This window comes from Phragmites australis, chromosome 3 (assembly GCF_958298935.1).
Source record: "Phragmites australis chromosome 3, lpPhrAust1.1, whole genome shotgun sequence".
NCBI classification, from domain to species: domain Eukaryota; kingdom Viridiplantae; phylum Streptophyta; class Magnoliopsida; order Poales; family Poaceae; genus Phragmites; species Phragmites australis.
In genome coordinates this window covers 12,824,509-12,852,207 of record NC_084923.1, presented here as the reverse complement: position 1 = coordinate 12,852,207, position 27,699 = coordinate 12,824,509, and the positions used below count along the sequence as shown (strand labels likewise).

Genomic DNA, 27,699 nt, shown 5'->3' with positions numbered 1-27,699 from the left:
CCCAACTCACTGTTCTTTGAGCAAATTAAAGAATTACGTCCAGGGGATCTGCAGCCACCTGACAGCTAGTTATTGACGCTCAGAGATAAACAACCTATTTAGTTTTTTTTTTCGAACAGTCTTATGTATGACCTGTTCAAAGAAACAATCGCGGCACATAAAAAGAACGAAAGAAATAAGAGTTTCAAGTGGAACTGCGGCATATACGTAACGGCACTAATCGATTTCCCAATACGTAAATGCATGTTTTATTCTCGATCCATGCCTAAACCCTGATGGATGTAGAAGCTGCGCACAATAATTAGGTCGTAACCGAGAGAAGGCAGCTAAAATAGAAGTAGATCGATCCATATGCATTCACAGCATCACGCAAGAACAGCAACAGCAGCAGTAAGAACAAGAGAGAGAGCATTGAGAGCAACAGCGTGAGCATTCGCTCAAAGATCCAAAGCGCGGCCCCATCGCTTAATAAATCCAGAATTATTGAACACAATCACACAATCTATATGGAATATTCTTGAAGTTTATTGGTATACCTCTCTCGCTTTCTCGGTACGATGGAGGGGGCTACTGATTGTCTCACTACGTGGAACGTGTGCTCTGGCTGGCTCAGTGCCAATTAATGTGTGATGTGGATGTGGACCAACAGAGACAAGTGGATGTGGATGAGTCATGAAAGGATCGCGTCTCTCTCAGTCTATCACAAAGCACACGCTCTCAGCTCAGCTGAGTCAGCTCGCGCGATCGTTTTTCTCAGAGAAAAAAACTATGAATATAATTCGCCTCTAAAATAGTTACTCCATTGTTAAGGCCTTTTTCTTTCCTTCTGTTCGTATAGAGAAGGCGTCACTGGCGATGACGTATCTAAGCCATTGTAGCATGGTACTCCAATTGGATGATACGATGAACGTCAGAACCTGCATCTAAAGCTGCCACTGCCTGCATTCCTACTCCCTAAGACTACCATCCGTATAGTGTCTAGACGTACAAGAGCAATATGCCCGTGTAAATGGAAGCAAAGAGTATCCGGTTCTGTATTTTCTTCCAAAGCACAGATGCTGCTAGCGTCGTACAAGTTGCAGCGACCTACTCCGTATCAATTCTCTCAACGGCCCAGACACATCTCAGGCCTCAGATTAGGAGTTGGAAGGAAAACAGTCGCCGAATACTCCTGCGGAGAACGAAGAAGGAACAGAAATTGAGCGCCATCAACAATGTAAACCGTCGGCACGGTCAGTGTCGTGGGGCCTCGCGGATTTGTGCGTCCGCACCGGCCGCACGTGGCCTTGGATGACTTCTTTACCTCGGCTGGCTTCGGCATTGGTGGACGGCCGTAGCGGTCTTGTCCGGTCTCGGATGGTGGGTGGGATCCCGCGCACACGATCACACACAAGTGTCACAAGCAATGACGCGAGTCCGTGGTGAGGTGGTGAGATATGTGCATCTGGTCAAGGGCGGATCCGGGGGCCTACGGCTTCGCAGCGTCCTTAATTTAAGTCCTTTCAACATTTTTTTTTCATGGACGGGGAAGAGAAAGAGAAAAAAGAGAGAAAAATAAGAGAAAACGAGAGAAATGAATGAACCCCTTGACTAGTTGCATCCGCCATTGCATGTGGTTCGCTTTGGTCAAGTCCACTTAACAAAGGGCGGATCGGGGCCTACTGCTTTGCAGCAATGAAAGCCCTTGAGTCCTTTCGATATTTTTTTTTTTGGTCATGGATAAGGCAGACAAATGTCTGTTTGACGGAGCTTTCTCTGATTTAATTTTACGTGAAGAGTGATTCTCTGAAGAAGTAATTTTGTGGTTAAAAGTGATTTTTAAAATAAATTATATGGAGTAAGTGATTCTGTGCGAGAAGTGAATCAGGAGAAGCTACTTTTTTTAACTCTTCAGCTTTTAGTTTATTTCAGATAATCACTCTCACATATCACACTCAGTGAACTAAAAATTAAAAACTGTTGTTTGATAAAATCATTAATTCTAGAAAAAAACTGTTCTGAAAGAGCGGGCATGAATATTCAACTGGAAGTTTGGTCGAGGTGCTACTGAAGAACGATGCATACTGGATTACATTTTGTCCGTGATCTTATATGATTCGGTTCTTGATTTCACGTGGGGCCTCCTCACGTGCGAGTGGGCAGGCACGCTCGTACACACGTAAAGTAGGGGGGGATAAGGTCGGCCGCAAGGAGTGGGTTTAAATCTGATTCGTTGTTCTTTGAGCAAATTTACGAGTTTTCACATCAGCTAGTTAACATTTATTCGTGCCGCTCCTACCTAGTTTGCTCGACAAAAAAAGGGTGTAGATCCATACACTCACTCAAGAACGACAGCAGCAGAAGCAGTGAGAAGAGGAACAGCGAGAAGATCATTCGGTGCAACAAAGTGATCAGTCACTCACAAATTCAAGGAAGGCGCGGCCCCATCGATTGATCCAGGATTATTGAACACAAACCACACAACCAAGCAGCAGAAACATAGGCGAGGGCGCCCTTCACATTTAATTTACACCACCACTGGCATGCAGAGCTAGACAGCAAACCGGCAGCAACATACTCTAGCGACGACGATTAACCATGCGTCTCCATGCTTGGGGCTCGCTCCAACGTACGCACTCAGTTGGAACCGTAGCTAGCAGTGGTGGAGCCACCGCCGGCGTCCCCACCGCCTCCGTTGCCGTTGTCGGTGCCGGCGCCGGTGCCGGCGCCGGTCCAGTCTTTGATGATCTTTTTCTTGATCTCGCCTCTCCTGGGGTACGGGTTCCCGTGGGCCTTCTTCTTCTGGCCGCCGTCGTCTAGCCCGTCCATGGCGTCTCGCGTGCACACAGGAAAGCCGGCTAGCGAGAGGAGCCACTTGGGAGTGGTTTTGTGAGATGGTGCACGAGTGACTTGCGGAGGTACAAAGGGTTGGGGGATATCTTATAGAGGCAAATGTCTTTTTTTTTTTTAATTTTGCGCTTAAGCGTAAAATAATCATGCGACGAGCTAGCTCGACGACTAGTCCTGACCAGAGCTCCGCATCGAGCTAGCGCCTCTCGCTTCAGCGTGGGTAGCTGTTGGTTAAGTGTTGTTCTCAGCTGAAGGATGTGATTATTGGGCGAACAGAGATAAGACAAGCGGAAGTGGATTAGTGGATGGTATGCGTCTCTCTCACGGGTCACGTGCACTTTTATAAAAAAAATTAGTTCATTTTTATTATTTATTTTATTTGAACTCTTTATTTAGATATTTTGTTTCATAAACCATATGAAAATTGACCTGCTAATTTTTTATATTTTTTAATTCCGAACTTAAGTATTTATTAATCGTATTTGATATGAACTTTTTGATTTTCGAATTTAGCTATTTATTAATCATATTTCATATGAGTTTTTTTTAATTAGATCGTTATATGTTCGTAATATTGAGTAGTCTATAACAATTTTTTTAATTAACTTATTAATTTTATGACATTGAGAAAAAACAAATGACTTATTTTTCTCTTCAAATAAGAATATACGTAATAGATAGATTATTGAACACAAGCCACACAACCAGGCACGAACACCTAGCCAAAAGCCCAAAAGTATCTACACCAGTAACACCGCCATCAGGTGCACATCATACCCCTACACCGATCCACATCCTGCCCGCCTAGCAGCAAACCATCAGCCCAACGTAAGCTGCAAGCCGACAACTTCATACCTAATCAACCATCTTGGGCTCGCTCCCACGTACGTACGCGAATACGCACGCGCCGCACATGCGTCAGTCAGCACCGTTGCCGCCGCCGCCGCCTCCGCTACCGTTGTCATTGCGGTCGTTGCTGATGATCCCTTTCAGGATGCTGCCCCTCTCGGGGTGCGTGTTCCCGTGGGGCTTCTTCCTCTGGCCGCTGTCCTGCCCGTCCATGGTGTCAGGCACACAGCTAGGAACGCGGGCGAGAGGCGCCGAGAGTGTGGTGTGTGTGATTAGGGCTGAAAATGGTTCCAAACCATCAGAAAAGGCTAAAATTATTTTCAGATTTATATTTTTTCAGAAGCAATATCGAAAATAATAAGTTGGGAACGAATACGGCATCGGTATTAAAAAATATCAGAAAATATGATGGTACCCATCGGGAATCAATAATTCATAATCAATATACCAATCTGTAGCTCACAAACCATATATCTCATACGACGAGATCGATCAAGTCACACATGACTTCATGACATAATAATAATAATACGAGTTAAAACACATCTTATATGAACGTATGATAAAGAAAAGACATATTTAATATGATAAACATAAATCCATGATAAATACGAATATACGAGAACAAGCTCTAATATTAAACATAAGTTCATAGTTCACATCTCACAACTCACAAGTGACAAGTCACATATGTCATACGGACATACCTATAAACATAGACACAGAATGAAGTCTAAACCAAATTGACATGGTTTGATGATCCCATAAAGTTTAAACAGCTGAACCAAAAGAACACATAAACATAGATATAGTTGTGGGTATTCGGTAATTATCGGTGAAAATTACCGGTTACAAACGAAAATATTCGGAAACGGTCGGAATGAGGTAAAATCATTTTCGTTTATGTTTCTGACTCAAATTACCGATATTATTTTCGATTCATCGAGATACCGATAAAAAAACGGTTAAAAATTCGCAAAAACGACGTTCGGTAAAACGGGAATTTCCGCCACCGTTTGTGATGGTGCGAGCGAGAGTGACCTGCGGAAGTGAATGCCAGGGAGCTGTTTATATGGGCAAATACCATTTCTTTGGCACAATGTTTTGCCTCAGCACTTGGAAGTAAAAATAATTTCGCAGAGACCCCGACGACTTGTCTTGGCAGCATCGAGTAGTTTTGTCTAAGCACCGTACACGGTACACCTCTCTCTGTCGCTTCCAAGGGCTGCAGGTTCAGTTTGATTCTAGGTAAGAGTGCAAGGGGGCTATTGCCTATTGGCAGCTGCTGTCCTCAGCTCTGGCTGGATCTGGGTGCCTGTATGTGATTGATCACCGGGTCGTGGACCAACAGCTGGCGCATCAAAAAATCAGACAAGCGGATCGTGTCTCTTGTCGCACGCTCTCAGATCAAAAAATCAGACGTAAGTTCGCTCTTACGTCCGTCGATGACGCACATAGGAACAGCAGTACCACGTACCAGTATGGCATGGTAATAATGATATACGACAAAGTGCAACCAAAATGCAAAAAAAATTACGTGAATCCTAAGGTAAAAATCGAAAAATAGATAACATATGTTATGACTGCTAAAATATGGGTGGAGATATGGACGAAGTGCTCTAAGTGCTATGACTTGGGAGCTATAAGAGATGGTGAAAGGATTCATTGGAGTGCTTAGGCTTTCCAATTTATAAGATCGACACGATATCTCTAACCGACGTGCGAAGCATAATTGTCTCGAAATTTGAAAGGTTGTGCGTGAGGGCTAAAAAATTCCTGTTGCATCTTTGTGCTTGTTAGTTCTTCTTCAAATTAAATAGTATATTATCCTATTACATCTTATATTTTATAGTTTAATTTATTATTGCTCATAGATTTAGTTTTATTCTATATTCAAGTAAATCGGAAGTTCTATATAAGTTGGAACATCCGATCATCTATATCAAAATATTCGATATTAATTAATGTTATGCTATTCCGTTTTACTTATTTAAAAAAGATCTATTTACCCTTCTATACCGTATCTCGATCTTTTAGTGAGCCAGCCAAGCTGACTCAAGCCTCCGCTAAGTCCGAGCTGAACTAATTTTCAGCTCGAGAAGTTGACTGAACGGCTTGGTTCTCTCATAGCTGAGCTTGTTCTAATGGCTCGGCTGGTTTTCACCCCTAACTCGCAGACAACTATCAAGACATCAAAGAGGAGATGTCAGGAACACAACCAGTCACCAAGCACACTCGTGAGGACAAGAAAAATGAGGTTGTTCTTCTCCCAGACCCAGACTGCGGAAAACGCAATCGGCAATGTAAATCGTTCGTCAAGTCACTGTCGTGGGCCTGGTAGGTTGTACGTCGCACGTGGCCTTGGACGACTTCGCGACCCCAGGCTTCGGCGGGCGGTGGTGGTCCTGTGGACGCGGTGGTATTTGTTTGGCTGTCCCACAGCAGATCTTATCCACAACCGTGTTGTGGTGACTATCACATTCTCTGGTTTACCCCGCCGGTGCTTTTGCACGGTGGACACTTATTTTTTGGACAGTGGAGGAGTGCTTAGTGCTTGCTCCCCACCTGGAATGGATGAAGCAAAGCGCTGAAATGATTTTGCCATCTCGTCTCGTGATGGCGGGCGCGCGCCCCGGCCCCCACCCGGGCCAACCCACGCCTTTAGAGCTTGGACCGTACGGATGTGTTTGGATCTGCTCTCTCTGATTTAAATTTTCTGTAAAGAGTGATTTTATATAGAAAGTAATTCTGTTGTTAAAAATAATTTTTTAAATAAATTATATAAAAAAATAATTTTGTGCGGGAAGTGAATCGAGTGGAGCTGTTTTTTTCAACTCCTCTACTCCTAGTTTATTTCAGATGATCACTCACAAATTTTACTAAAAAACTAAAAATTGAAAACTACAGTTTAAAGTTTCTCGGGTTCTAACCGAAAACTGCTCTCGCAGCTCTGATAACCAGACTAAAAAGCATGACCAGTGAATATGTGCAGGTTGAGAAACTTCACCTGCAACCGCGACCGGTACCGCATCCAGCCGTCGCTCGCCGAACTGCTAGCCCGGCGTGTCGCCAGAGAGAGAGGGGGGCTGCTTTCTTCGCTCTGAAGTCACGAGGCAGAGGTGGCCTATCTTCGGATTGCGACCGCTACTTCTTGGGGAATCTGGCCATGGTACTGTACCGCAGCACGCTGCGCCTGGCTCCTGAGACAAAAGATGGTGGGCACTCCAGTGTTTGTTTAGTGCGCCCGACCGTACTGACTACTGCCACGCGGCCACGCCATCTTTAAAAGTTTCGGCCTCTCGTGGCATGCGAGCCATCGAACTGAACTAGCGAAGGAAACAACGAGGTGTCACATGATTCTAATAATCTTGTACGACAAACTAATCCTGCAAAGCTATTGGCACAACGCGACGGATTCTAATAATTTTCGGATCAATCAGGAAAGACTATGAACTTAATATGACGAAAGCTTTTTTTTTATTTTTTGAACGATGAATTTGGGCGAAAATTAATGTGACGTCTAGCTCATGTTCCCTTGCCTCTGAATCTCAAGTTTCTACGTCAGTCGTGCGCAGGGCTCTAATGGACTAGACATACTTGTGCTCGAATGAATCGCACCGAGAACCCACCGCACCTTTCAAGCCGACCAGGCCTCGACACGATCTCGTCGCTCCTCGGACCGCGTTCGGTGACCAACGTGACAAAACTAGAGCAAAAGCGCCGCACGCCACGAAAAGAAAAGGCGCGGGGGAATGGGTGGATCAGGTCGTTGATTCTTCAGTCGCCGCTGAGAAGGCCCGCCACTTTCTTGTTTTTTTCAGCAAAACTGTCGATGCCATGTCGGACCCAAGCAGCATATACAGCTTGCAGGACAAAAGACTTCACCATGAAGAACCTTGCTGACACTCGCGTCAGAGAAAAGGTACCCACCGGAGCAACCCCGGTTTCAGCAACACTGAGCTAGGGAGAGTTTCAACAACAGCTGGAACCAAATGCACGAGAACAAAAGAGCTTGTTCGATGACTACATCCAAAAGAAGAGAGCTTGTTCGATGTTTTAACAATACGACCAAGAAGAAGAAAGCTTATTCAAGCGAACGAAACAGACACCAACACCGCAGACCGGAAATTCATCACCACTCAATGGCAATGCTCGACATAAATACGGACACTACAGGATGTTCAGAATAAAGTACTGCTCAAGAGTACAGACCATGGAGTACTCCAGCTGACGCCGGAGTTTACAGGCTCCATTTCTTCACCAAAAGCTACCGAATTCGGATTATTTACTGCCCTGTCTGAACTCGGAGTTCCACACAATCAGCACGGATTTAACTACCCCAGTAACCCCATGCGTACACCCCACCCCAACCCACCCCACCGCGATGATTCTGCGCCGGCTGAAGAACCGGCGCCGCGGCATTTCTTGGGATCGGAGCGACCCCAATTCTTGATTCTCCAGACCATCTTCCCCTCGCCCGGACCGCATCAACCACGGGGGACGACGCGGCGGCTGCTGCCGCTTTCTTTGCTCTTGCCGCCTTCCTTGCGCGCGGCTGCCTTGGGGAAGAAGCACCGGAACAGGCTCGCGAAGATGCGCGCCTTCACCTGCCCGCGCCGCGGCGAGGTCCGCCTCGCCGCCTGCTGCTGGCGCTCCATCGCCGCCGCGGTGGCTTCTTGCTCAGGAATGTGGGCAGAGCCAAGTGTGTGCTCTGCTGCGTACTCGTGTCTGTGTGTGATGGCAGAGGAGTGAATGACAGGGGAGGCGCAGGCTTAGCCATTTTATAGCAGAAAGATGAGATGCTGTGCAGAGGACATTGGGAAGAGTGGGGGCCAAACTTCCTTGGGGAGCAAGGTGCTGCGCTTTGAAGTTTGAAAACTTCTGGAATCTCTTTGTGTTTGCACCTTTCCTTGTTGCCTGGCAGTAACCTTACTATCGGTAGTAGCTTACTACCTTCTTTCACAGTGTCTAATACTAGTTAGTAAACTAATATTTATTGTTTACTACCTGATTTGTGAGCACATTGTGGTTGCTCTAAAGCTTTGACATACACTCGTAAGACTCTGTCTTGTAGTGAATTTCAAGAAGAACGTGTCTCGTACTTAGTTCAGAAAGACTGTGTCTTGATGCTGCATAACGTCAACTCTCCAACTCCGATGCTTTCTGGATGCACAGCCAGGTGCCAGCTATTTCAAAGTGAAAAACAAGATGAATAATATGGGAATAATCAACCACATTTACTGTTTGCCGGCCATCAAGTCTGATTTACAAAATCATCCAATCTTCCTTGGGGAGCAAGGTGCTGCGATTTGAAGTTTGAAAACTTCTGGAATCTCTTTGTGTTTGCACCTTTCAATAGATAACCGTACCGAGTCAATCTCATTTATTTGTCTGAACTCGAGCAACTATAATGCCTACCTAGGTAGTAAGAGTGGATCCTGAGTTAGTAGGTATTTATTGTTTCAATTGTCATAATATACTGGCATAAGGTAGGTTCATGCTTTAGTAAAAAAAATCACTTTTCCCAGCCACAGAGAGGAAGGGTATGGGAGAGAGAAATATTTTTTAATTTCTTATTGCCTAGTAGTAAGTTTATTGCCGGTAGTAGTTTACTGCATGTTTTCACAGAGACTATTAGCCTATTACCAAGTAGTAAGCCAACAACCTGGTTTGTGAGCGCATTGTGGTTGCTCTAAAGCCTTGAGATACACTCGTAAGACTCCGTCTTGTACTGAATTTCAAGAAGAACGTGTCTCGTACTTAGTTCAGAAAGACTGTCTTGATGCTGCATAACATCAACTATCCAACTCCTACGCTTCCTCGATGCACAGCCAGGTGCCAGCTATTTCAAAGTGAAAATCAAGAATAATAGTATGGGAATAATCAATCACATTTACTGGTTGCCAGACATCAAATCTGACTTAGGACATCTCCAGCAGCTACCTTAAATTTTCATCCTCTAAAATACTATTACAGCATCCCATATCACTATTACAGCATCCCTTATTTTTTCATCTCCAGCAGCTACCTTATTTTCTACCTTCTACTCCTCTTTTTCTCTCTCCGGACCCGCTGTCAGCCTCTGTGAACAGTACTGCTACAGTGTTGCTACAGTACTGCTACAGTAACAAACATTTGTTTTCTCCCTTCGGGCCCACTGTCAGTCTCTTTTTAGCACTGCTGCTACAGCACCGGATACCGACTCTGCTGGAGCTGCTACAGTACCCCGCAAATCACTGTAGCAGCCGGATCTTCAAAAATGCAGATTCTGCTGGAGATGGCCTTACAATTCAGGATTCAGCATTCCAGCTGGACTTGAATAGAAAAGTATGCCCTTGTCTACCTGTCCAATTTCCCATGGTGATACTACATAATCTAAGCACTAATCTATCCCCAGCCATGGGGCATGGCCTCCAGACAAGAACAGGAGAAGAAGAGAAAATACAGATTCTCTGATGCCAGAAAGTTTTCAGATTCAGTATTAAAATTACACGGATCTGGTTCTCCGTTAGACATAGATATTGCTAGTGCACAACAACCAGACATAAACCAAGACATGTTTAGGTAATATATACAATAATGCACGATCAATGAACCATTAAAATACAGAAACAGATGGACCCAAGATGTTAGAAGAAATTGTTTAGACACCCAGAAAGCAGTTGACTTGAATGACACACTACCCCTGTGACCGATCTATTCCGTTCACATTGGAGAAAAAAGTCTTCGCTCGGATCAGCATGGACCAATTTTCTGTTCACTAGTGGCTTGAATCAAAGACAGTGCAAGGGTAACAAAAGCCGCAGACAAAAATAACTAAAACAACAGTAAGTCAGTAAACATCATAACTTACTAATGTTATGTACCATGTTTCCTGAAATTTAAACAAACTTTCTTTATCACTACCTAAGGTTTGTTACAGTTAAACAAAACCCATTAAGAGCCCTTGAACAATCTAGTGTCTTAAGAAAATGCTAAATTCAAAATTTAGATTTTAGCACAGAATTGATCTCTTTCAAGTCTGAAGGATGAAAAGACCATTATCTGACTTGATCCAAGATTCTGAACATAAAGATGTAACGATCAAGTCTTCAACATAACATGTGATAGACCTAACATGTTCTTTTAGAATTGGCTTTCATCTATGTATTTAACTATAAGATGCTGACACACTCCGTTCTGATGCTTCATTGCCTCCAACACAGGAGACAGGAGCTAATTATTTAGGTAATAGGAAACAAGGTTAGTTGCATTGCTTTACATCTAAGCAAGATTCCTGTCTTACCTAGGGCTTATCTATTGTATGAAAGCTAATGATCTGTCTTTTTTTACTTGAATTTGGCTGTAATGAAAACGTGATTCTCACAGGCTCCATCAGATTTATAGCCAACGCTCTGCACATGTCCACTTGTGCAAGTAGCTCCAACACTACAAACTATCCATCACTGATTAATACAGCTAATATTAGATGATCACACATACAGTTATTTGGAATATGAAAACTCACATCAAAAGCATCGACATGGATTCTGATTATTGAATACTGATCAACATAATATTCTACCTAACCCAAGTATTTCTTGGTTATAATGGAGGAATTAATAAAGAGCAGCCAATTGATATACAAGTGAAGAAAGCCTCCAATATGAAAGGAATACACTATTATGATCTACTTGATTGTAACTGAAGCAGTACATCTATAGTTGGTATTATACAGATAAAATGTACAATACAGACTTCCCAGTGGAACTTTGGCTTACAGCTCACCTCCTATCTGTCACTTCTGCCGTTACTTGGCTGGGACAACCAGTGTATAGATTAGTAATGTCAAGATGATGATAATTGCCCCCGCCAAGGTAAATTGTGGACTTGTCCATAGCATCAAGTTAGACCTTTCAGTCCTTTTGATTGGATCAACTTCTTCTGACAATGGATACTCGGTGCGCCGTGGGTTCCAGCTCACATACTTGTCTGGTGAAAAACCTGAAAATAAGGTCCTCTTCCCTTTCTTTTTGAACGTTGACCAAGCCTTGTCCCAGTCTGTAGATGTGTCACCTGACAAGCAAGAGAAGGAAATGGAAATTAGTACCCAGAAAAAAGTTCTTTAAAAGAAACCTTCCAACAAATAGACCAGTGGAAGTGCATGTTATTGTCCTTTATTGACTGCAATATTTCTATCCCTTTCTAATAATTAAATCCCACTCACCCAGCACTTTTATTTATATCAAATACAACATTTGCATATCAAAACCGTATGATTCTTCAGGAAAGTCCTCTGTTCAATTGACTTTGGAATTCTTCTTGTATAATCAATCATATGGTGTTTGGTTGGACACTTAAGATATGGATTGGAGTGAACACCAGGGCCATACTTCAACCCAAAAAATTCAGATTACCAGACAATTCGTGCTGTTCATGTCATACTAGAACAAATGCTCCTTCAGCCAAAGATGGACCAGAAGTATAACAGTATTGGAGTTCATTGGGGTACTCAATTAAAATAGAGTAAATTTTGCAAAACTACAAATAGATTGGCAAAACTACGCAACACTAGAGTGATAAACCAAAATCTTTAGTTTTGTGATACATTGATAAACTAAATATGTAGTTTTGCAACAAAATTTCTTAAATATGTGGTTTTCTGATACATCGATACATTAAATATGTAGTTTTGCTATACATTTTCTTGAAACTGTAGTTTTGCAATAGTTCTGCAAATCCATATGTAGTTTTGCGAAAATTACTCCACGTGAGCACCATCCAAAAAGATACATGTGTTAATTATATATATCTAGGCCCATGTTGGCCCATGAGGATCTGTATATTGAAGACAAGGCTCATATCATCATCAATCTCAGTCAAGGTAACAACATGAAACAGGCTTTAAATGGTACTCTTCGCGGCACCCATTAAAATAATTGATTTAATCCTAGAATTTCAACTATCCGCTTGTAACAAACATTTCGTAGTAACTTTTTATTCCGGGGCACTGCTCAATTTGGACGCCGCCTCAACTGCTAATTTTAGACAACATGCTTGGTGTACTTAGGATTGGCGCTGGAAATTTTCTCGAGACATTGGCCTTTTTCTTTACAGAGCAAAGGGAAAGCAACTTGCTCTAACGAACTGGCCAGAAAGTTGCAAATATTTTTTTTTATATAATAAAACACTGTTTTATCAATTTAGTATACAGTAGGATACTACTATGCTCTTCCACTGTTTGGCATTGCAGTGGCTATACAAAAATATTTATTTTTCCTATTATTAGATACAATAGATAGTTGAAAGTATCCTTTTGTAAGCCATAATAGGATGATCATAAATCCCATATGAATCAGCAAGGATTCATGTAACTAATTAGATTCCAAAGGCAGCATAACAAGCACACACTGGTCCACACAGAGCCACAGATTATCCATAGCCTTGTATCAGTATGTACATTTTTTTAAAAAAACTACTGTCAATAGGGAATTTCAGAATTTGTCACCTAGGATCCACCAAGCAAAATGTATGGACATGCGACGGCAATGCTCGACATTGACTACCCAACATCCAATGATCAATAAACTTTTGAGCAAATGGATTAGGTCTAAAAGGGATAGTACAAACTCAAACTGTGAAAAATTCCTAAAGGAAGAAACACTGCATTCTATTCTTCAAATCAAGTACAGTGGTGGCATTTGGCAATAAATAGTTTGCAGTCTGCCGTTGCATGTGGTTAAGGAAATTTGCAGTGTGCCAAAGACCAACGTTGTAGCACAGAATGGATTTGATCGTCAGATCTAGGATATAATTACTGGTCGGATCAGTGCTATGTCAAACTCACCAGGAGGCAAATAAATGCCAACGTAAAGAGAATCCAACTAACTGGTGTGTCACCGATTTTCCCTCATCTTGATACATTTTTCTATTTCAAAATAAGATGTACAAATAGTTATTGTGATTGCGCGCAGCAATATGAACTTGAGCCCTGCTTGAAATAAGAAACAGCACAAGCATTGGATTCAGTCCAAATGTCAGCACAAAAGAGGCACTCGCATTGTCCCAAACGATCCAGTGAGCAGATCACATATGATATGGCTAACGAACGCAGACGGTTGCATCCTGATGTGATGTTTTTGAAGCAAAAGCATCCTGATGTGATGACTGGGCTTAACACTATGAATCTATGATATCCCTGAACACTACAAATACACAGATGGACTGATACCAGTGCTAGTCTAGTAATCCACTGCGGCATTCTATCAAACACCTACAGGGAGCAGCAACGAACTTAAGAGCAAGTAGGATGGGTACCTTTGTCGCTGCCGCCTTTGTCCGGGGTGCCCTGAGAGCAGCGAAGGGCAATCGCTAGGGGAGGCCGTCGCGCCAAGAATCTCCCGGAACCTAGCAGTATATCCATGGCCCCCTCCCTTCCAGATTTTTTTACTCCTGTTTCTTTGCCGTGCCCGTGCGGCTTCTCTTCTTATCCCGGTGGGGGGTGGGGGGCCGGGAGGAGGCGTGGCTGAGGAGAACCGTGACCCCGCGGCCGTGGTCGCCTGGTTGCTTGCGTGGACGCAAGGACGACGGCGATGTGGTGTGCTGCAGTGCCGCGGTGTGTGGCTCTCGCTGTGTGAGAGACCGTCACGCCTTTGGGTAACGGCAGTGCGGGGAAGACTGCACCGTCGGATTCGTTGTTTTTCAAACGGAAATTTGAAAGTTGCAGGAAGTTTTGTTGAATTGTAGTACTCCCTTTTTGTTTGCTTGGATCTAATGCACCAGTGGGTAGGATTCACATTTTACTCAACGGAGGATCCAATAAAAAATGATCATGGTCCTAGTTGACACGTTAGAGATTGAGTATCTTACTTGTTAAAATAAATTATAAATTATGTCACATAGATCACTGTATATAATAAATCATTGAAAAATAAAGGTTTAATTGGCGTATTGTACACACCCATTTTATTTTCAATATAAAGCTTACATAACTTATATAGGACACCGTAGCGTGGAGATTCTGGTACCTATGTTGTATTAAATCTTCGGCTGCTCAGAATTGTACTATTATTTCTAACCATTTATAAAAGCTATTTGTTCATCGCAAAAAGAAGGTAAATTTGAATTACAGTATTTTATCGTGGCAGTTACAATTGCATATAACTTGTCATTATACTCACTAAAGCTGTCCCATAAAGCTTTCTCACTAAAGCTGTCCCTAGGTCCTATTTTGATGGTGTTCCTTTAATTTTTTCTTTTGGGGACGAAGGAAGATTTGGTTACTATAATTTTTATGAAGGTCACTCACAATAGTTCCAAAGTTTTAATTGTCAAACTAAGATGAAAACTAGGAATGATGTGTGGTTTCTTAATATTATTAGGAAGCTTAAGCCTGTCGGTAATGAACTAGCTGGATTTCCTTTATTGTTGTATATCGCGCAAAAAAAAAAAAAAACAACCAACGTTACGTGTTTTGGAACCTCAGGAAGGAACAAAATCGACGAACATTTCGAAAGGAGTCTCAACTCGGCACCGGGGGCAGCTCTCGGAACTCATTCGATAGACGTGTACCAATAATTACTGGGGCCTCATTTTCTCTTTGCTGCATGTTAGCCGCACCTAACATGCAAAGATATCTAGTGTTAATTATTGAACAATGTTATACATACGATTTTTTTTAAACTCTATAGGTACGATTCTGTTGTACGACTCAGGTACGATTGGAGGCATCACGTGAACCGTCAAGGCTTTGGGAGGGCAAGGGCCAGGTTCACGCGGCACACAATGCACTGGTTGTACCTGAGCCGTATGACTCAGTGTACGTGTAGCCATTCCGTTAATTATTTTGTCTGAGATAATCATCTAGGTCCGAAGGAAATTATACAGGATTAAGTTATTTAAAAAACCTTTTCTTTTAATATGACACGTGTCTTTATTTTTCTCTGCTGCACATACCAATTATTAAATTGATGAAAGAACAACATGAATTAGAATCGCTCAGAAATCTTTTTTAAAAAATCCTATAGAATTTTCTTTATCAAGATAAGTTTTTATGAAGCTATCTTTCCCTTAAAGGCTACTATAAATGGTGAAACTTCCTAGCTGCTAATAGCGCACCTGTCACCTCTAACTTCAATGGCGATGGGTGGTAACAGACAGGGAGTGGGGCTCATGTACGGGCTGAGAGACAGTTCTCCGACCTCCGGATGGAGGTCTTGATTGGTACAATTAAAATTTCTAAGTTTTTTAAATAGTTTTTATTGAAAGTTGTTTATGATTTTTAGCTGTTGTTATTTTAGAATTTTTTAAGTTCTTGACGTATAAAAAAATAGAAAAGTTACCCCCAACCAACTTATCTATTTTGAGTTTATTTTATTAAAAACTGTTTTTTTTAAAAAACCAACAATAAATCAACATATTTATTTTAGCTTTTAACTCCTAACCAACAATAAACTAAAACAAACATAAGTCATAGATGGGTGGAGAGGAGCGCTGATCTTGTGTGTGGGATGCGATTTGACGTGGTTACCGTTACGTTGCTAGCCGTGGGGGCGGTGATGGCAGGGCGATCGTGATGGAGTTAGGGTAGGGTGGAGTTGGAGGTGGCAGCAACAAGTTTGTGTGGACGGTGCAGGCAGGGAGCCGGCGATTGGCAGTGGTAGAGTAGGCGGCGCGAATGGTGAAGATGCTGAGATGTGACTTGTGAGGTCCGCACCAAAAGCTACTATGATGGTCAAGAACGGGGATACAAAATGCTGGTGCAAGGAGGAAGGAGACGCAACAATACAAACTAGGTAAACAAGGGTGATGGCTGCTTTTTCAGAAAATCTAGACAGTCGCTCCGAGGTCCTTGTCTGCAACATGGAAATGGAAAGCAAGTAACAAAGACTCCACTGGTCTTTCATAATGCACCCACTTATTAAGTATTTCTCTGTAGAAAGACACACGCAATGTCGTATCTATAATAGGCGTGAATCAATGTCATGCGTGATAATATATAGAACTTAAGCAGAGAAGCCATCCACAATGGTTAAACAAACAGGAGCGACATGCCTTTTCATGTTGATTAGCTTGTCGGCCTTGAACGGGGTTGGCAAGACGGTTCCAAAGTGCGACAACGGCCGTTTCTGTACACCGATGTGCGCAATGCATCAGCAAAGCGGTAAGAACTGAACTAAGGACAGTTAAGAACAGAGAAATACATAAAAGGGAGCAGAAAGCAATACAATCTGCCATGAGCCATCAGTGATGTACACATTTGGAAAGTTTTCCAGAATGCCCTTGCATATGTTTGGGTTACATGTGATACACCAGTCATAAGGCCGATAACATCTGCATAGAAATTGTACCTTGTTCCGAAAGAGATGCTAACTCCTATTGAATACTTTTTTCCCCAGTATACCACGTAATAAGATGATCATACCGGTAGTAGTCAGATCAATATCCCTGCACATCTGTGTGATTTCATTAACTGGATACAAACTAGTACTAATGTTTTCTAACACCTTTGAAATTTTCTCATATTTAGTACACTGCTACTTATTTAACATAGCAAGATCCCTGCATATCAGTGTGATTTCACAAACGAATAAAACTTCATAATCTTGTTTTCTAATACTTCTAAAATTAAATCACATATATTTAGCACAGGGCTATCTCATTATTCATTAACATAGCAAGGTAGCATGTGAAATCATAGCAGATAACAAAAATTACTATAGAGAGAAAGGCTAGGACCGCACTAGACCATTAGTAAGCATAAGCAATATAGAAAGATAAAGGAATCACTGAAAACAGTAATTTTGAAGAGCAAAGAGTAAGGGTCTGTTTGGTAGGAATTCAGATTCTTTTAGAAATATTTTGAATTCTCTCTAAAAATGTTTTTCTGTGAATCGAAATCACTTCTGAAAACCATTTGGCTAGCTGTATGTATTCAGTTTCCTGAAAGAGAGGAGGGTGGTGCAATGGACAAATTTACCATTGTCCTCCTTTTTTTGTTTTTATTTTTCAGTGGGTATTTCATTGAGTAATTGACCGAATTCAATTTTTTGCTATATATAAAAAATACAAATACTCCTCTGGCCCATTGCCCAAACAAAACCCTAGATCTCAAATGCTATGGGCCCACCTTTCTCTTGCTCTCACCTGGCTGCCACCTCTCTCTCTCGCGGGGTGCGGACGGTGCGAGCGAGCGAGCTCGACAGGCGGGGCGGCGCAGACGGTGGCGCGGTCAGGAGCGAGCAAGCTCGGCGAGCGGGGCGGAGCAGATGGCGGCGCGGCCAGGCGCGAGCAAGCTTGACGAGCGGGGCGGCACAGACAGCGGCGCGGCCTAGCGCGGCAAAGAGTAGGCAGCAGCGGGCGCGCAGGCGAGTGGCATTTGCACGTAATATTGGGTAAGTGCAGGGGGATGTTCATTCATGTGCAGTAGAGGAACGAGAGAAATTCTCGATTCTCGATTCCCATTCACCGTGAAACGTTTCAACTGGGGTTGTTTGGCATGCTGATTCGGTGATTCAACCTAGAAACAGAACCATTTCGTGCAGCCAAACGGGGCCTAAAGGCCTGCTAACTCTGAAGTGAAGAACTTATTCATAGCACGCCATACACTTAGTATGGTTAACGACAACTATCTTAATCAAAGGCCTTCCTTCCGATTATCCTGCCCACTTCATTGTTAGATATATGGGCTTATCCTAAGATATTTAAGGGAAATTCTAAATAAATTTTAAAGGCTCGACAAGTGGTTGTATATCTCGGCTTTTCCGCTTAAATTTAATCTTGAATTTTTTATTATCAAAGGTTATAATTACCAAAGTTGTGTATAATGTAAGAAACCTCGTAAGCCTCACAAAACTATCGAGGAGAGAATTTGGTACTGTTAGAACTCATACATTCAGATTTTTACAAAATAAATAGTATGTTGATGAAGGATGGACAAAGATATTTTATGACTTTAATTGATGATGCATCTAGATTTTATTATGTGTATTTATTGAAATTTAAAGATGAGGCTCTAGACTACTTTAAAATTTATAAGACGAAAGTTGAAAATCAATTGGAAAGGAAAATCAAAAGACTTGGATCAGATTATGGTGAAGAGTATTTCTCTAGTGATTTTGACTTGTTCTGTCAAGAATATAGAATTATTCATGAAAGAACGCCTCCCTATTCACGCCAATCAAATGGGGTAGCCGAGAGAAAGAATCGCACCTTGACTGACTTAGTTAATTCCATATTGGACACTACGGGATTATCTAAGACATGATGGAGGGAGTACCTGTTGACTTCATGTTATGTTCTAAATAGAATTCCTACTAATAATAAGAAGAAAACCTCATACGAAGAATGAAAAGGGGGAGAAAACCTCATATAAAGAATGGGAAGGAAAAAAACATTACTTTCTTATTTGCACACTTAGGGATGCTTGATGAAAGTCAATATACCAATAACTAAAAAGCGTAAGCTGTGATCTAAAATAGTAGATTATGTCTTTTTAGAATATGCTCATTGTAGTATTTCTTATAGATTTTTAGTGGTTAAATTTTGAGGTACATGACACACTTGTTGATACAATTATAGAATCTAGAGATGCTACCTTATTTGAGAAATTTTTTTCTATGAAGGATATACATAACACTTCTAGTTAAACCTCTGAGATAATTTTGAACCTAGCACACCTCTTAAGTATTCTGAACAAACACATAAGCTAGTTCTTGACGAGGAGGATAGTGATGCTCTAAGAAGGAGTAAGAGACAAAGGACAATAAAATCATTTATTGATGATTTCATTGTGTAACTTATGGATGACACTCCCAAGTCTATTTCAGAAGCATATGCATCTCGAGATGTAGATTACTGGAAGGAGATAGTTCGTAGCGAGATGGATTCCATTCTCGCCATCGGGACTTGTGAAGTCACAGATCGACCTTATGGTTGTAAATATGTAGGTTGCAATTGGGTGTTAAAAAAAAGGTTATGTCTGATGGTACTATTGAAAAGTATAAGGCTCGACTTGTGGCCAAAGTTTATACAAAAAAGAAGGCGAAGATTTCTTTGATATTTATTCACCTATCGCTCGACTGATCATGATAAGAGTACTACTCTCCTTAGCTGTCTCATATGATCTTCTCATTCATCAGATAGATATTAAGATAACTTTCCTTAATGGAGAGTTGGATGAGAAAATTTATATGAATCAGTCTGACGGGTTTGTAGTAGAAGGTCAAGAGGACAATATAGGTAAGCTATTGAAATCCTTGTATTGTCTTAAAGAAGCTCATAAGCAATGGCATGAGAAGTTCGATAGAACTTTAACATCTGCGGGTTTTGCAGTTAATGAAGCTGATAGATATGTGTATTATCGCTATGATGGGAGTGAGAAAGTTATTTTGTGCATGTATGTTGATGATATACTAATTTTTAGGACAATTCTTGATGTGGTTAATGAGGTTAAGTTATGCTTGTCTAAAAAATTTTGATATGAAAGATCTGGGAGAGACTGATGTGATCTTAAATATTAAAGATCAGAGCTGAGAATGAGATTACACTTTAACAGTCCTATTATGTGAAAAAAATCTTGAGCCGTTTTGGCTAAATGGACAACAAGATTCCTCCAACACCTTATGATCATAGCATAATACTTCAAAAGAATAAAATGATTGCGATGGATCAACTGAGATCTTCTAGATAATCGAATCACTCATGTACCTAGTTAGTACTATAAGGTATGATATCTCATTTGTTGTGAGCAAATTCAGTCGGTTTATGTCTAACCCAGGTGATGATCATTGGCACATGCTTGAGTGAGTCATGCGCTACTTGCTAGGTACTATGAATTATAGACTTCGCTATACTGGGTGCCCATCAGTACTGGAGGATTATAGTGTTTCAAATTGGATATCTGATATTGATGAGATCAAGATCGCAAGTGGATATGTATCACTCTTGGCAATGCTGCTGTCTCATGGAAGTCTTGCAAATAGACCATATTGATGAGGTCAACCATGGAATCAGAACTCACAGCGTTAGACACAACCACTGTTGAGGCAGAATAGCTGCATGAGCTCTTGATGGATTTGCCAGTGGTTAAAAAATTAATACCGGCTGTCCTTATGAACTGTGATAATCAAACGATTATTGTCAAAGTGAACAGTTTTAAGGACAACATGAAATCCTCAAGACATGTAAAGAGACTATTAACATCTGTCAGAAAACTGAGTAACTTTGAAATGATAGCGTTAGATTATATCCAACCGACTAAAAACCAGGTAGATCAATTTACAAATGGACTATCATGAAATGTGATAGATAATGCGTCGAAGGAGATGTGTATGAGACCCATGTGAGTTATACTATAGTAGTAACCCAACCTATGCGATCGGCGATCCTGTGAGTTAGGACCTACGAAGAACAAGCTATTGGTTAACTGAAAGAGAGTAACACACAACCCACTCGAGTAAAGGTGCAATACTCTCGAAATCTGTAAAGAGGTTGGTTATTGTCTTAATGTGTTCTATTGGCTTTAATTAGCGAAGATAATATCCTACATGGCATTTTTGAAAGAACACATCTATATTAGCTTGACTGTTGGTCGCAGTCTATGAGACTTGAGTGGTCTCTAATAAACTCATGAAGAGACCATAGAGTATGACTTATATGCTCCACCTGAGGGGTAGCATACTGGCAGCCAAGTATCAGTTATGACTTTAAGTGAAACGTGTTTGCACAAAACTTGCAATTCAAAGTATAGTCCATTGTCTAATTTGTGAACGAGTGTAGCTTAATGTTCTAGTTGGATGTTCAACGCTAACATGTCTCCATCGAAATACTGGTGTATCACATAGTATTGAGAAGAGACAAATTTCTATGGGACTTTGAGATCTGGTGAGGGATCGTTAGATATATGGGTTTAGCCTAATATATTTAAGGAAAATTGCAAATAAATCCCAAAGGCCCAACGAGTGGAGGTGAGTGTGTATCTTTTAGTCTCACTTGCTAATGGAGGTGGAGACAGACCAACTTATAAGGAATTGTCTCCAACACCCACTTAGCATGTGTGAATAAGAGGGCTAGAAGAACACACATGTGTGCTCTCTGGTTGGGTCGGGCTGTAGCGAAGGGCGCGGGCGCATGGTACCTGCGTGAAGGGTCTGCCAAAATCAGGTCCAGGTGCGACCTCCGATCATGGCACATAATAAAGTTTGATCATGGCTCTCTCAACCGCACGATTCTCTCTCTATACATATATCTTCTAGCTGTTGCTGCGAAGAATACACGCATTAGGGTTTTGCTTATTTTCTCTTTGTTGCGCCGTCGCAATAGTCTACTCCATCCCGCTACACTAGTGTGCGCCGATGAAGTGGAGAGCAGGTCTCCAGAACCCGTTGCTCTTGGGATCCTACACCAGGAGAGGACGAATAAGGTTTTTGAGAAGCGCTTGGGAATCTGTTTCCTCTATATCATCACGATCTACTTCGTCTACGGCGTCGTCATCTACTCCATCATCATCACAGGGGCTTCTACATCTCACGCTATTGTCGAGTACGTATACTGTGATATATTATATATTAGATATTGTCAGATCCTTTCAAATCACACTCGGCTTAATTGACAGTGTCGGTTGTCTATAAACATAAGAACCAGCACACACCTGTCATTTGACGTGTCAAGTGCTAACACTTATCTAAAAACATTGATCATGGCTACTATTCGACTAAAACGAGAGTAATTCCGGCAATCCCGATATATACTCAACAAATCCCAAGATCACAGCATATACTATTTACAACATAGTTTCATCACAAGATATGAATAGATTGCAAATATTTAACTTATATTACATATTTTGTTCATCATACCAATTTCTACTTAATATCATAGTTTTCATACGCAGTGGATAGTATTAAAAACAAAAGACCAATGGTGCCATTGCCCAAAAGGCTCCACCGAGATTAGCTCGATTAGACCTCCTCTACTCCTACCCATCGCCGGCATCGGCATGATATAAATATCCATACACTAGTTTGTCGTTACCTACAACAACTTAAAGGCAGTACCCTAAGTATGAAGGTACTCATAAGACTTACACGATATGTGTATATACTAGTCCCGACTACAAGGATAATGCATTTGGATGAATAGCAATGAAATAGCCATAAAGTTAAGTTGATCCAGCGAAAAGCATTTTGATCAATATAATGACATGAACAACTAGTATTGATCGACAATAATCAAAACCCCCAAGAATATAAACTTGCTCAACTCAAATAAGCATCAGCAGATGCTCCTCCTAAAAGCTCACATATACTTTCTATTTTTCCAAACTGAATGAAATTCTACCATTGATGTCCAATGGACATTAAACGTACTCATGATCAAGAACGCGACAATTCAAATTGATCTTACACCCAGCAGCGGGTACTTCTTTACTCACACGACACAAGGACATTCGACTTGTACAACAAATATTGTTGCACAAGGGGGTACCCATGATAACATTTCTCAAATAATCCCCGACCGATTAGGACATGTGCCTCTCGGTGCGGACGTTAGCTAGGTCCACTCCCAGAGCAACCTAGATACCTCTACAAGCCTGCTAGCCCACAACACCGTAGACGTTCAAGCCAAATGGTCACATCAACATAAGGTATTCGGTTCATTTTTACCATATTCAGATATATAGTTAGTACAAAAAAGTGCTTAAGCCAAATGCACCAACGATCAGTGGTTAAACGATGCAAGCGGTCTATGACACCTAGGTCTCCTCTCCCGAATTGCCCCTAACACTACCCACATCTCGTCTCATACTCTATGGCATCTGGGTCTCCTCTCCTGAACTACCCTAACACTGCCCACATCTCATCTCCAATTCACCAACTCATCATCCCAACTTGTTATTCCTTTAAAACAGTAATCGAAGGCCTAATAGCTCGCGAACGATGGACATACCACCACTCGACTTCTACTGGTGACCTGTGCGTTGCTACGCATTCCAAACTTCTTTTATGTTGGACGTCAACATGGTTATACCCAGGTTACAAGGATGGAGATCATCAATATATTAAGGTAGGGACACATGCATTAAATAGGTTCTACCCGATTTCTGACATCAACTCGCTAAAACATGCATATACGACTCATAGCAATATCTAGCAAATTGACCAAACTTCACCAAAATATAGGGGAGATATGATAGATGCTTGCCTGGTGCTTCCTGTTCCTCACTCATGAACTCCACTGGTTTGTCTTCAGGTTCGATCACGTGACTCTCTGAAATATCGTTTTCTAGATAAAGGAACGATGCATCGCAATGAGTATAGATGATATGCGATGAGAGATGCTCTATAATGCATGACAATAGTGGAGATTTAATGCATCATGTCATGAGTTTATAGCATCAATGATTCTCTTAATTTGGATTATTGTTTATCATTTAATGTTTTTCCTGGATTAATTAAACTTAAATCAAAGCTTAATCCTAAATAGGAAGTTAATTATGTTTTACATGAGGGTGGGTATTTTTAATAAACATGGCATAATACAATAAGATTAACTAAATTGGGTTCACCAATTTTGGATTTACTGATAATTACTTATGAATTATTAATGCTTAACATTTTATTAATTATATGATTTTTAGTACGTATTTCATGTCTCCTGGAATTTTTAATATGTAGAACATGATAAAACAAAGCTAACAAAAGTGGTTTCACATTTTTTAGCTATATTCATTTTCTACACATTTTACCAGCTTTCAGCTGCTTTATTAGTGTAAGAATAAATGGATTTCACAAATTCCAGGATTATCCGAATATTAAAAGCCCTAAATTCTTTTTGCACTCTAGGCTGGCTAGCCACACCCAAGGACGGGTGGGGCTGAGCCCATGCTGACCAGGTCAAAATTGACATGAGCCTAGCTCGCACAGTGCAACTACGACCGACTGGCTCGGCTAGACCTCACCGGCGGCGAACGGTAGCCTAATCGGCCTAACCGAGGGCACCATAAGCATGAGCGCGACACGGGTAACCCGTTCGAGGTACATGTGGATGACGGCGACGACCAGAAAGTGGCCAGCTGTGATGTACGGCGACGGCACGCGCACGTGAGTAGGGCGAGGGAGCGAGGCTAATGGCCGGTCGAAGGCGGGAGGAGGTGCGGCACACTAAGGGGAAGCTCCCAGGGCAGGTGTCGGTCGGTGAGCCCAGTCGGAGCATGGATGTCGACGAAGCACAGAGGAGTGGTGGCAGGTGGCTCACGCGGAAACTCATGCTGATGATGGGCCAAGACAAAAAGAGCTTCAAGGGAAGCTTACCAGGCTCTCGGTTGGGCCAAAGAGACAGTGTGATGGTGGGTTCAACAGCGGAGGGGCGAAGCAAGCCATCAGAGATGAAGAAGACAGCAGCACGAGCTCCAATCCAGCGGGGAAATGCGTCAATTCGATCGGGGAGGGCTTAGTGAAGCTTCTGCGACCTTCCTCCGTGCTCATGAGGCTTGGGCTTGAGGGATCTCATCAGGGCACGACTGTCAGAGGATGAACTCCTCAAGTGGGGATCCTAAGGGACCCCTTTTGAGATTCAGTCGGGGGATGATTCTGAATCTACCTCGTACGTGGATTTAATGCGAGTATGTGAGATGTAGGCGGGACGGATGATCGGCTGCTAGTGGGAGTAAATGCTCGAGGGATTTTAGACAGGTTCGAGCCGCACGGAGCGTAATACCCTACTCCTGTGTGTATGCTATTAATGCTCTGTGAATGCCTCTCTCTGGATCTCTGTATTACAAGGTTTTTTGTCTAAGTCTAGAGCTTCGGTCTTGCTTCGAGCTTGGTGAACCTCTGCCCCGCTTCTCAGACTTGTGTGTTATGCTCGTCCAAAACTTGTTCAGGCGTGTTTAAACTTCAGCTTCTGAGACTTGTTGGACCTGTTCTTCTCTGGAGTGCACCCCCCTTTTACCATGTCGGGGGAGGCTTGGCGTGCCCAGAAAGGAGGGCACGAGTCCCCATGATCCATAAATGGAAAGCAACCATCATGGGGTTGCAGCTTGATGTTACGGGAGGTTGAAAATGCGCCCTCGGCCGGTCCTGTCGCCCATTACACCACCTTTTAGCGGGTGCAGCAAGGGGAGCCCACCGGGCAGCCACCGAGCAACCCCGTATGCCCGCCCGGTCAGAACAGGTCTGACACAGCAGGCGGCAGGCGATATGCCTCGAGCCCAGCGACGGTATCCCCAAGCCGTGCAGGGTGACATGCGATGTGACCCGTCGCATTAAATGTTCCCACGCCTTCCTGCCAGGCGGTGGCAGAGACTGACGTACTCAGTATGGCAGGTGTGGGGGGGAGTGGTTGGAAGTGACAGGCTATGCTCCCTCTTAAATGCAGCATCGGGCCTCTCACCAATTGACACCTCACCGCTGAACCTTTGTGAGACCCAGTGGCAAGGGGCTTCTCAGGTCCTCGGGGAACTCGGGTACTCGGGGGTCATTGTTCATGGCCCCGAGCGCCCTCTCCCTGAATTGACTCTTCTCGGATCCTCAGGGAACTCGGGTACTTGGGGGGCTACTGTTCATGGCCCCGAGCGCCCTCTCCCGAAACTGGCTCTTCTCGGGTCCTCGAGGAACTCGGGTACTCGGGGGGGGCACTATTCATGGCCCCGAGCGCCCTCTCTCGGAACTGGCTCTTCTCGGGTCATCGGGGAACTCGGGTACTCGGGAGGCCACTGTTTATGGCCCCGAGCACCCTCTCTCGGAACTGGGTCTTCTCGGCCCTCGGGGAGATAGTCCCCGAGGGAAGGCGTCACGTGGCATTCTGCTGTCCTGGACTCGGGACTTGGGGACCTCTAGTTCCCATGTCACCGACAACGATGGATTGGAGTTGGTGGTGCTGCGTGTGCTCTGCTCTCTTCTTTGCTCAGAACAGTCAGCCAAGAGAGAGAGAGAGAGAGAGAGAGAGAGAGAGAGAGAGAGAGAGAGTGAAGCAGAGAGAGAGAGAGCAAGGAGAGAGAAGAGGGCATAGGAGAAGATAAAGGCGGTGTCCGATTTCTCTCGAAGCTGCTTGGTGGCGTGGCTCGATGGACAGACACCTTTGTCAACAAAAACGGTGGCAGACATAGAGACATGGAGAGGAGGTGGATGGAGAGGATGACCGGTGGGTTTGTGAACAATAAATGATAGGAAATCCTATGGCCGAAGATCAACTAAAGTCATCGTGACTTTAGACCATCCCCAAGGGCTTCTTGTCGCGGTTGTCGTTCCCTTCGCGATGGGAAAAAGACCACGACGGGAACCAAACTCTAGCTCGAATGCCTTCCTGTCGTGGGCTGGCGTGGGACAGGTGGAACCTCTCTCCTATCCCTTCGCGGAGACGCTGAGTAGGGAAGGGTCCAGATGTTGGGCTCGCGCGCTCGGGGGGAAGACACGGAAATGAGGGGCAACGATAACGATGCGCTTGAGGGGGGCGGCAGAAGGTTGGCGGCAAGGGCGACGGGCTCTCGAAGGATAGATCCGTGCGTTGGTGTGGAGGGAAGCGGGGGCTTGACCAGAGGCAGCGTGCCGGCGACGACGAGAGGCAACGAGAGGTACAAATTTCTCTCCAAACTCTTGCGGATCTGAGCTTCTGCCAGTTGAAACATGAATCTAGTGAAGGAGGGGTGGCGACTTGTCGTGCGGGGTAGGAGGAGGAGTGGCATTTCGGATTGTGGTGGTGTTCAGGTGTGGCATCAGGCGGCACCGCCGGTGGGGGGTGGGGAGGCGAGGGGTCCACTGGCATCGCCACTGTCTCGGTTTGGTCATCCGTCTCGGGTAGGTCGGGCTAGTCGGCCTCGGTCGACTGGTTGCGCGTCGCCACCGTGCGACAACGGCCTCGATAGGTGCTTCCGAAAACTTGCATGCTCATTGAATACCCTGCTCCGTGTTGTAGCTGGACGTTGTAGCATGTGCCGCTCTTGTGTCGAAGATGCAGGACCATGTGTAGGAGGCGGCTGCCATGTTGAAGAAGGTTGCCAACGACAACTTGAGTCTGGACAACACCCCTGCAGTTGTGGAGCTC

The 27,699-nt window shown here is 43.2% G+C and overlaps 1 protein-coding gene across 1 annotated transcript; it reads right to left on the bottom strand.

Annotated features, from left to right (window-relative positions):
* Positions 1–11,181: 11,181 nt before the first annotated feature.
* Positions 11,182–14,192, bottom strand: LOC133912234 (uncharacterized). The gene is made up of 2 exons (XM_062354871.1): positions 13,975–14,192; positions 11,182–11,733 (listed from the first exon to the last, which is right to left on the bottom strand). The coding sequence occupies exons 1-2, from the start codon at positions 14,078–14,080 to the stop codon at positions 11,468–11,470; spliced, it is 372 nt and encodes a 123-aa protein (XP_062210855.1). The 5' UTR covers positions 14,081–14,192; the 3' UTR covers positions 11,182–11,467.
* Positions 14,193–27,699: the final 13,507 nt, after the last annotated feature.